General features: G+C 48.6%; 2 protein-coding genes across 3 annotated transcripts; one reads left to right on the top strand and one right to left on the bottom strand.

Annotated features, from left to right (window-relative positions):
* Nucleotides 1–282: 282 nt before the first annotated feature.
* LOC123443521 (pyruvate kinase, cytosolic isozyme) lies at nucleotides 283–5,372 on the top strand. Its single transcript, XM_045119913.1, has 3 exons — nucleotides 283–786; nucleotides 3,769–4,230; nucleotides 4,310–5,372. Exons 1-3 carry the CDS (start codon nucleotides 517–519, stop codon nucleotides 5,117–5,119), a joined length of 1,542 nt encoding a protein of 513 aa, XP_044975848.1. The 5' UTR covers nucleotides 283–516; the 3' UTR covers nucleotides 5,120–5,372.
* A 142-nt stretch (nucleotides 5,373–5,514) lies between these two features.
* On the bottom strand, nucleotides 5,515–7,464 carry LOC123443522 (E3 ubiquitin-protein ligase SIRP1-like). Of its 2 annotated transcripts, none has more exons than XM_045119914.1 (2): nucleotides 7,360–7,464; nucleotides 5,515–6,913 (listed from the first exon to the last, which is right to left on the bottom strand). In XM_045119914.1, exon 2 carries the CDS (start codon nucleotides 6,853–6,855, stop codon nucleotides 5,722–5,724), a length of 1,134 nt encoding a protein of 377 aa, XP_044975849.1. In that variant the 5' UTR covers nucleotides 6,856–6,913; nucleotides 7,360–7,464; the 3' UTR covers nucleotides 5,515–5,721. The 2 variants fall into 2 exon arrangements, with proteins under 2 accessions (XP_044975849.1, XP_044975850.1); XM_045119915.1 differs by having other exon boundaries at nucleotides 7,010–7,366.
* Nucleotides 7,465–10,763: the final 3,299 nt, after the last annotated feature.

The following is a 10,763-nucleotide window of genomic DNA, read 5'->3' as shown; positions in this document are numbered from 1 at the left end:
CAGACAGAGACAGGGGTTCGAGAGGAGCGGGACCGCGGTCGCTATTGAATCAGATTTGGGGGGCTTCATGCAAATATGCGGTGACGTGGCGTGGGTCAAAGCTGGTCAGACGAGAAAATGACCTCGCATGAATCACTTAACAAACGTATAGGACCCAGACGTGCATTTTCATAGAATAGGGACCAACTTAACACTCCTCCTAAACTTTAACTTTAAGGACCGCCCATGCATTTTTATCTCGAACGAGACCACCGCCGCATTATTACTCACCCCGCCTGCACCCGTCCTTGGTCTTGGAGAGCAAGAAGAACAGCACAGGAAAGCAAACACTTTCCATTCCCCTCCCCTCAATCAATCCGCCGTTTGTTTATTTAACCTCGCCCGTCCCATTCTTGGAGAGCAAGAAGAACAGCACGCCACCACCTCGCCCAAAGACACACACACACAGCCCTAGAAGGAATCCCCGTCCCCCGCCGACCCCTTCCCGTCCTTCACAGATCCGGCGACCGACAAGGCATGGTGTCCAACGGAGAGCTGTCGCAGCCGCAGGCGGGGGAGTACGGCACCGCCGTGATGCGGCGCCGGCCCAAGACCAAGATCGTTTGCACGCTCGGCCCGGCCTCGCGCTCCGTCGATATGATCGAGAAGCTGCTGCGCGCCGGGATGTGCGTCGCCCGCTTCAACTTCTCCCACGGCTCCCACGAATACCACCAGGAGACGCTCGACAACCTGCACGCCGCCATGGAGCGCACCGGGATCCTCTGCGCCGTCATGCTCGACACCAAGGTCCCCCTACCTTGCTCTTCTTCTTTTCCTCCGCGCCTCGCCGATCGGATCTGTGACCGCCTGTTTGCTTCTTTAATTTCGTTGCCTGCTCATGCTTGGTCTAGGTTTAAGGCTGGCATCTTTTCACCGTTAATTTGTACATTTTTCCGATTAAAATATCTACATGGATTTGTAATAGCCAGGCTGCTGGTCTTCTCTGGGTGGTCTTGTTTGGGGTTCCGTCGAGTGTTTTGTGTACTAGTACTAGTACTTTTTATGCCAGCGATTTGGCTATTTTTAGCCATTTCATTTTCAGGGGTCATTACTCGTCCGTGTTTCTTCATCTTCTTTGTGGATGCGATCTCTGATTTCTTTGCTCCCTTGATTTTTTTCCCGACTGCTGCTTCTGCATGTTAGTACCTTGCGCATGTTACGACTATTGTAGATTTGCAGGCAATTAAAGCGACATATTGTAGTACACGATATTTTTGATATCCCAAGATCTACCAATCAATTGCCTTCATTGGTCATCTAGCTTGATTTGCATGCCAACTTTGCTACCGAATGGGCCAATGTAGTAATACCCTGTACCAGTATCCCTCAATTTCGATTCGCTAGATTGCAGTTGTCGATTTCATTTCTCTGTCGGGTGTGGTCCTCATGCTCCAACCAAAGTTCCTGGTATGTCAATGTGTTTTGTTTGTTCTGGTGTGTTTGTGACTACCCTGCCAATGGAGAATGTGTATTATTCTCACCTCGGGCAACCTAACTGAAATATGGATCAACTGCCTAAATGCTACTCCCTCCGTGCCATAATATAAGAACGTTTTACAAGCTGTTTTTAGCTTGCCAAACATTCTTATATTATGGGACGGAGGGAGTAGCAAAATTAAAGAACTCAGCATAATTTCGAGTACTTTAACCTTTAGCTCAGTTAACACAAGAAGCCAAAGTGTAATATATATAAGCCAAAGTGTAATATACATAGCTCCTTTTTTCTCCTCACGTTTTTGTTTTGACCTTGAAATGGTTTAGTGACGGCTCACACTTCTGAAAACAGTATTTTTTTTTCAAGTTACAGCTCTTGTGAATCTACTACCAACTATTATGTTGCTGCTGCAACAAATTTTATGAATTACGTGTTTAGAATCCTTAGATTTATTTTCTCTTCTTGTTACCCACACAAAGATGTCCAAACAGTATCTCACTATCACATCCGAGGGGTAAGTAACTTTGCATGATCACTTAACATATGATCTGCATTTTATTTTATAGAATGCCCTGTTGCAGGAGTTGTCTGCAGAAATAGTACAGTAAACTACTCCCTCCGTCCCAAAATAACTGTCTCAACTTTGTACTAGAGCTAGTACAAAGTTGTATTAAGCTTCAGACACTTATTTTGGGACGGAGGGAGTACTTTTTAGGAGCAAATATGAGCACATTTGGATGATGAAATGATTAAACCATACTGACAGAACCTATGATCTGAAACAAATCTTAAGACATCACAGAGTTAACTTCAGGTCCTTAGCAACTTTCAGTGGTTATTACTTTTTTTTATGTTGTTATTACTGGATGTGATCTCTGATATTCCTTTGCTCCCTTGAACATTTTTTGTGATCTTCTTTCTTTTTCGCTGCTTGTGTATTTTAGTACTGTTTTAGTAGTATGGTAAATTTTCCAGCAATTAAAGCAATAGATGGCAGAAGATATTTCTGGTATCTGAAGATCTAGCCATTAAATGTCTGCATTGACATATAGCTTGATTTGCACGTGGATTTTGCAACTGACTTGATCAATGGAGCAATACCAGCTTAGCTGGACTTTGATTGGCTAGCTTGCTGGTCTTGAGTTTGTCGGCTTGTGGTCCTTGTGCCACAGCGAGAGATTCTGCCTATATTAATGTGTTATGTTTTGTTCTGTTCTGTTTTGTCACAGTGCCAATGGATAATTGTATGCTTCTCACATTGTGCTACCAACATAATATGTTTGAATTGCCAAACATGTTAATAGTATCATTTTGTGAACTTTAACCTATAGCTCAGTTGAAAGAAGCCAAAGTGTAATATGTAGTTCCTTTTAATCCTCTTGTTTGTTTTGACCTGGTAATGTTTTAGTAGTGGGCTAGTGGCCCACACTTTTAGAGCAGTATTTTTTTGGTTATCGTGACCAAGTTTCGGATCTACCAACAATTATTATGCTGCTGCTGCTACAACAAAGTTTATGACTTGCCTCATTACAGTCTACATTTTCTTCTCTTGCGTATCACCCACACAAAGATGTACAAATAGTATCTATGTAACTGCCACATCCAAGGAGTAAGTAATTTTGTATGATCAGCTAGCAATGTATTATGAAATTTATTTTGAATACTCAGTTGGAGAAGTTGTCTGCAGAGAAATGTGAATGCATATTTGGATCACAAATGATTAAACTTAACTGGCATACGCGTAATCTGAAACAAACCTTACCTGGGATTAGTTGACCATATTCTCGACAATATCATAATGCATTCACATTTCTAACGGCTTTCTGGTATGTATGTTTCCTTGTCTAAGAAAAGCATATTGTATGGAATTCCAGCAACATAACATGAGGCTCGAGCGTTTGTCGTGGCACACACTTGGTTTACATTACTGCTTTTGATCAAGGTGTGTAATGTATTTGGGAAAAAATGTTATCATCATAATTGCAAATCTGGAATCCTTGTTTGGATGAAGAGAGTTGTAATATGTTTAAAATTTTCTCTACATGTGTTGAGAGCAAACTATGACAGACCAAACATTGGATGTCAAATTTCTGTCTCCATGATCAGCTTGATAGTCACAGAAATTAAATACAAGTGATCTTGTTTGTGGTGTTTGTGTCTGGGTGTGTGTCAGTGATGAAATGATTATTTGTCTCTCACGTGTCATATGGAGAACCATTTACCTCATTTTGGGTACACTTGCTTGCTTGATGGAAGCTTATTGATCAGATATTCATTGGTTTTCTACATTGCAGGGTCCAGAGATCCGTACTGGATTTTTGAAAGATGGGAAGCCTATCCAGTTGAAAAAGGGCCAAGAAATTGTAATCTCCACAGATTATACCATAAAGGGGGACGACAAGATGATATCGATGAGCTATAAGAAGCTAGCAGTTGATCTGAAGCCAGGCAGTGTTATATTATGCGCTGATGGTACTATCACTCTTACTGTGCTTCACTGTGACAAAGAGCAAGGTCTCGTTCGTTGCTGTTGTGAGAACACTGCTATGCTTGGTGAGAGGAAGAATGTCAATCTTCCAGGGGTCGTTGTTGATCTCCCAACACTCACTGAAAAGGACAGGGAGGATATCCTTCAATGGGGTGTCCCGAACAAGATTGACATGATTGCTTTGTCGTTTGTTCGCAAGGGTTCAGATCTTGTGGAGGTCCGGAAGGTACTTGGGGAGCATGCCAAGTCAATAATGCTGATGTCAAAGGTACGCAATTCTCTTTTTTTGGTATTACACTTGTGCACTTCCACCTAGCAGATCATTACAAGTTCACTTGAATGTGCAGGTTGAGAACCAAGAAGGAGTAGCTAACTTTGACGATATCCTGGCACAGTCTGATGCTTTTATGGTGGCAAGAGGTGATTTGGGAATGGAAATCCCTGTAGAGAAGATCTTTTATGCACAGAAGGTGATGATTTTCAAGTGCAACATTCAGGGCAAGCCAGTTGTGACTGCAACCCAGATGTTGGAGTCTATGATCAAGTCTCCTCGCCCTACCCGAGCGGAAGCAACCGACGTGGCCAACGCAGTTCTTGATGGCACTGACTGTGTCATGCTCAGTGGCGAGACAGCTGCCGGTGCTTATCCAGAACTGGCAGTGCAAACTATGGCCAAGATCTGCTTGCAGGCTGAGTCATGCGTGGACTATTCTGCTGTTTTTAAATCAATCATGTCATCAGCCCCGATTCCCATGAGCCCATTGGAGAGCCTTGCCTCATCAGCTGTCCGCACAGCGAACTCAGCTAAGGCGACGCTTATCTTGGTACTGACCAGGGGAGGAACAACTGCAAGGCTTGTAGCCAAGTATAGGCCATCCATGCCGATACTGTCTGTCGTGGTTCCTGAGCTCAAGACAGTCGAGTTTGATTGGATCTGCAGCGACGAGGGGCCTGCCAGGCAAAGCCTTATCGTGAGGGGCGTGATCCCAATGCTGAGTGCTGGCACTGCGAAGGCGTTTGACAGTGAAGCCACGGAAGAGGCACTGAGGTTTGCCGTGAAGAGCGCCAAGGAGACGGGGCTTTGCAACGCTGGTGAGTCCATTGTGGCCCTTCACCGCATCGGGAATGCATCTGTCATCAAGCTCTTGACCGTGTAAGCTTAGTGGCAGCGGCAACGCAACACCATTTTGCCTGGGGATTTTCCATTTTTGTGAGGCTACGCATACCCACAGTAATTTGCTGCCAAGATTGCGGCAGTGCAACCTGGTTAAAACTTTGTGTTATCAAGTTGTGGCTGTTTACTCTTTATGAGAGGGTATGGAAACACCAAAACTATTATCCTAGCAGCTTGTTTTGCTACTGCTATAACTTGTGTAACGATTGAACTACCTGATGGTTGCTTCACTTTTACTCCATCTGTTTGCCAGTTATTTAATTTGTTTGCGCTATATTTCCAACGTTTGCTACTTGCTAGTTTATGGAGGTGAAGGAGGATGACACAGTATATGCGTTTGGTCAATTATGCTCAAGCTTGTGGTTGATCACCGCCGTGTAGAGTCTGAAAACTGATGAACATCAGTCGTATATTTGACAAAATGTATCGAATTTAAACTGTACAACCTTTGTTTTTGTTTTTGTTTGAATTACACCCAAATGACTGATTCACGCGAAGAAGAGACACGAGAAAAGCTCCAAATTTTGGCGCAGCAGCAGACCCTTGCGTGAGTGGTATGTCAATGCACCCAAACGGAGCAGAGTTTTAGTCCTCAAAGTGCCGCGAGCTGCCGCCGGAAGTCGAAGTGGAAGTGGACGACGGTGATGTCCCCTGCGGGGAGAAGAGGCTGTTGAGCCACTGTATCGACGCCGGCAGCCGGCTCACGTTTCCTTCAGCCCCCACATCGCCGTCTTGGCGCTCTACGGCGGCATTGCCCTCTGCCTCATCTCTACCATCGCCACTCTCATTGCCATGATCATCGACATTGTCGTTCACCTCACCACTGACATAGGTGACGTAGGTGGTGGTAGTGGTGCTCACGCTGCCGCTGCCGCTGCCGCTGCCGCATGAGCTCTTTGGGTCGTCGTCGGCCGGCAGCTGGAACCGACAGACCGGGCAGGAGCTGTGCATCTCCAGCCACGGCACGATGCACTGGGAGTGGAACCTGTGCCTGCAGGGCAGCTCCCGGGCGCGCTCGCCGGACGCGTAGTCCTCCAGGCACACCGCGCAGCTGGCCGCGTCCTCCTCGTTGCCGCAGCCCACCACCTCTACGGTCGGCAGCGCCTCCACGGCGTCCTTCTTTGCCGGCGGCGTGCCCTGCCGGCCCGCGTCGCTGTCGGCCAGCTGCTGCATCAGGGCGTCCAGCCCGGGCCCAAGAAAGTAGTCCCCCAGCGCCATGCCGTGCTCCCCGAGTGGGGCGGCGGCGAAGATGCTCCGGCCGAACGGGCTGTAGTGCTCTGCCTCGAGGCCGCCACCGGCGCCGAGGGCGGCCGCGGACTCGAGGCGCTGCAGCTGGCGCTCCCGGATCGCCTGCAGGAGCCGCAGGAACGCGGTGGCGCGCCGCCGGCGTCGCGAGAAGTCGACGTTGTCCAGCTCGTCCTCTGCGGCGGCCACGGCGTCCACAGTACGGCGGTTGCTGCGGCGGCGCCGGACGGGGTCGCCGACCATGCTGTCGATGATGGGGGCCCAGATGGAGATGGCGTTGTCGGCGCTAGGGTAGGTGCCGCTGGCGTGGCCGGTGCCGGCGGCGACGCTGCTGCGGGCGGTCTCCATCTCCTCGAGGAAGCCGCTGCCGCAATACGGGCACTTGATCTCCACCCCGGCCTCCGCCACCACGGGGCTGACAGCCGTGGCGCACATATGGCACCAGTACCTCCGGGCGACCACCAGCTCCCCCATTGCTGTCGATCTCTCCCCCGTCAATGGACTGGAGCAGCTCTAATTCTTGGATTAGGCACTGATAAATCAATCAAGAAGGGGAAGATTAGAGCTCGACACCAGCAATGGCCAAGGAACCTGAAGAATCGGAAGCCAATGCAGGTGCAGCACCAACTTTTTGATGGATTCATGTTCTCCACCCGTAGAAGTAGAATGCAAGCTAGCTAAGCGCATGAAGAACATGGGCCTTTTTTGCTTTTTGACATGGAATCGAATGATGGGATGCATATCTTTCCAGGCTCCAAAAACAACATGTACCCAACAATAAGTCCAATCTCATAAAGAACCAAATGCTAAAACAAATTCCAATTACTAGCTATCAGGGAAAGAAGAAACTGCATGATGAACAGAGGCGGCAAAATGACCGGGATAGACAATCAACAAGCACAAGACCAACCAAATCCGAGGAAAATGATGAAAATCTTAAGGCATCCATGGATTGATGGATGGTTGAAGAATAATCACCTTGGGCAGGGCATGTGGGGGGTGGGGGAGAGAACAAGGCCAGAGGGGGGCTGGCCTGTCCACCTCCTCTATATTAGCAGTACCCTTTCCTTGGGTTAATTGCTGTGGGCTCCTAATATATAGATATAGATAGATAGACAGACAGTGATTAAAGGCTTTGCTTGCTCAATTATTGCCTGGGATGAGGACGCTCTGGCATTCTAATTTTAAACTGCCTTATTTCTCCTCAAAACAAACTCCCCCTCCATTTCTGCTAAAAGTTCGGTGGCGTAGCACCTGCTTTGGTTCCCAAACCAACCCAGATATAGGACATCCCCAAGGGTCAAGGAAAACATTTTTAGGAAAAGAAAAAAAAAAGTTGCGAGAGCGAGCCTTCTCGCTCCCACGATCATCGAGCATGTGCATGTGACGGACAAATGCAGCTGGTCGGATGCACCCAACGCACCAAGCATAGCTGGGGCAGACAAGTTCGACGGGCACGCTATGGAGGGGATGCTCCGCCACCTGCTCTGGCACCACGCTCGTCGTCTTCTCCTGCTCCTCCGCGCCCTCGACTGCCGTCGTCTCGCTCCTCTAGAATCGCTTGCGAGAGGACCACGAGGCGGCCTCGTCCTTCCGAATCACGGCACGACTGCGACAGCGTCACAGAACAGCGACGCGACCTGGTGCAAGATGGAGATGCACGCGGCCGACGCAGACGCTCCACCTGCATGTGCTGTACGTGGCGAACCAGCAGCAAGATCCGGCGCGGAGGGCGCACTCGGCGGCGGGATCTCGTCGGAGGCACTCTCCGACGGCGAGCTGTCGCGGCGCGCTCGGACGGGCTGTGGGGCGAGCTCGTGGGACAGGCTGCAGTGGTGTGCGCGGAAGGGCTGCGGGTATACGTGGGGGCATGGGCACCCGGCCCGACCCGACCTGACCCAAAAATCCCGGGCCGGGCTGGGCCTATTTGTGTCATCGGGTCCGGCTTGATCGGAAAGTTGAGTCCGATTGTCAGGCCAGACCGGGCTTGGGTCTATAGAAAAACAAAATTAAACCGGGGTCGGGTCAGGCTGATTGGGCCCAGTCGGGTTTTTTTGGTCTCGGGCCAGACTTAAGCCCAACATCCAGTCCCAACGGTCGGGTCGGGCCAGGCTCGAGCCTGGGTTTTCAGAACCGGGTTTTTTTGCCTGGCCCGAAACCCGGCTCAACCCGAAGAATGCCCACGTATAGGTGCACGACGAGCTTGCGTGACCGAGCTCGTGTGGTCACTGTTTTATGGGACAAGGATCGACATGTTTCTTGATGCCGGAACATTTCAGCTCGGCATTCGTGAAGTGCATGGGTACGATTTCCGTTCGGCCTTTTGCTTTTTATGATTCGATGTAATTTCGGTAGCTTATTATTTGTTTAATATTACATGTAGGATGGATGCAGTTTTGATATTGGTAAGAAGAATACATTGATCTATTGATCTCACAAAATTTACTAGATGTTCGTGTACTTCTATCTAGAATTAAAGGTATAGATGAGACTGAAGAAGCGACCAAAGGAAAAGCAACATCTAATTCTTTAGCATCGAAGAAGAAAGACGTTGTAAACTCAAAAATTCACACATCAACAACGAAAACATAGAGAAGACCTTAATCCAACTAGTAGAAACAGTTATGGAAGTTAGACGTCTTTTAAAATGTCTAATTGTGGTTCTTGTCTTCTTTGGTCTTGTATTCGTAGCGGAGAATTGGTAAAAAAATCCCCTCCCCGGTGCACCGCCGGTCTTATATTCACACATACTCATCCCTTTCAAACCCTAGTTACTCCATCGCCAAGCTGTTTTGGATTAGGAAAGACCTCTTTCGATCTAGAGAGTTCTCGCGAGATGATTGCTTCCCCGTTGAGCGCGTAGGGCGTTATGATCCTACCCCGACCATCTTCAAGCCTTCGGTGGAGGGGATCGGGCCGGGCTCGCGATTGTTTGCTGAGGTGGTCAAGACCAAGATGGACAAAGGTCGTGAGCAGCATCAACCACCACGTCGCTTGGCTAATTGGAAGACAACGCCTGCCCAGGGAGTGCAGGCCCAACCTGTTGGAAATATGCCCTAGAGGCAATAATAAATTAGTTATTATTATATTTCTTAGTTCATGATAATCGTTTATTATCCATGCTATAATTGTATTGATTGGAAACACAATACTTGTGTGGATACATAGACAAAACACTGTCCCTAGTAAGCCTCTAGTTGACTAGCTCGTTGATCAAAGATGGTCAAGGTTTCCTGGCCATAGGCAAGTGTTGTCACTTGATAATAGGATCACATCATTAGGAGAATCATGTGATGGACTAGACCCAAACTAATAGACGTAGCATGTTGATCGTGTCATTTTGTTGCTACTGTTTTCTGCGTGCCAAGTATTTGTTCCTATGACCATGAGATCATATAACTCACGGACACCGGAGGAATGCTTTGTGTGTATCAAACGTTGCAACGTAACTGGGTGACTATAAAGATGCTCTACAGGTATCTCCGAAGGTGTTCGTTGAGTTAGTATGGATCGAGACTGGGATTTGTCACTCCGTGTGACGGAGAGGTATCTCGGGGCCCACTCGGTAATACAACATCACACAGAAGCCTTGCAAGCAATGTGACTTAGTGTAAGTTACGGGATCTTGTATTACGGAACGAGTAAAGAGACTTGCCGGTAAACGAGATTGAAATAGGTATGAGGATACTGACGATCGAATCTCGGGCAAGTAACATACCGAAGGACAAAGGGAATGACATACGGGATTATACGAATCCTTGGCACTGAGGTTCAAACGATAAGATCTTCGTAGAATATGTAGGATCCAATATGGGCATCCAGGTCCCGCTATTGGATATTGACCGAGGAGTCTCTCGGGTCATGTCTACATAGTTCTCGAACTCGCAGGGTCTGCACACTTAAGGTTCGACGTTGTTTTATGCGTATATGAGTTATATGGTTGGTTACCGAATGTTGTTCGGAGTCCCGGATGAGATCACGGACGTCACGAGGGTTTCCGGAATGGTCCGGAAACGAAGATTGATATATAGGATGACCTCATTTGATTACCGGAAGGTTTTCGGAGTTACCGGGAATGACGAATGGGTTCCGGGAGTTCACCGGGGGGGGGGGGGGGGGGGCAACCCACCCCGGGGAAGCCCATAGGCCTTGGGGGAGACACACCAGCCCTTAGTGGGCTGGTGGGACAGCCCACAAGTTCCCTATGCGCCAAGGAGAAGAAAATCAAGAGAGAAAGAAAAAAAAAGGAGGAGGTGGGAAGGAAGGGGGACTCCCTCCCACCAAACCTAGTCCAACTCGGTTTGGGGGGGGGGAGAGTCCTCCCCCTTGGACTCGGCCGACCCCCTTGGGGCTCCTTGAGCCCCAAGGCAAGGCCCCCTCCC

Source organism: Hordeum vulgare, chromosome 3H (assembly GCF_904849725.1).
Source record: "Hordeum vulgare subsp. vulgare chromosome 3H, MorexV3_pseudomolecules_assembly, whole genome shotgun sequence".
Classification (NCBI taxonomy): domain Eukaryota; kingdom Viridiplantae; phylum Streptophyta; class Magnoliopsida; order Poales; family Poaceae; genus Hordeum; species Hordeum vulgare.
This window is presented reverse-complemented; position numbering and strand designations above follow the sequence as displayed.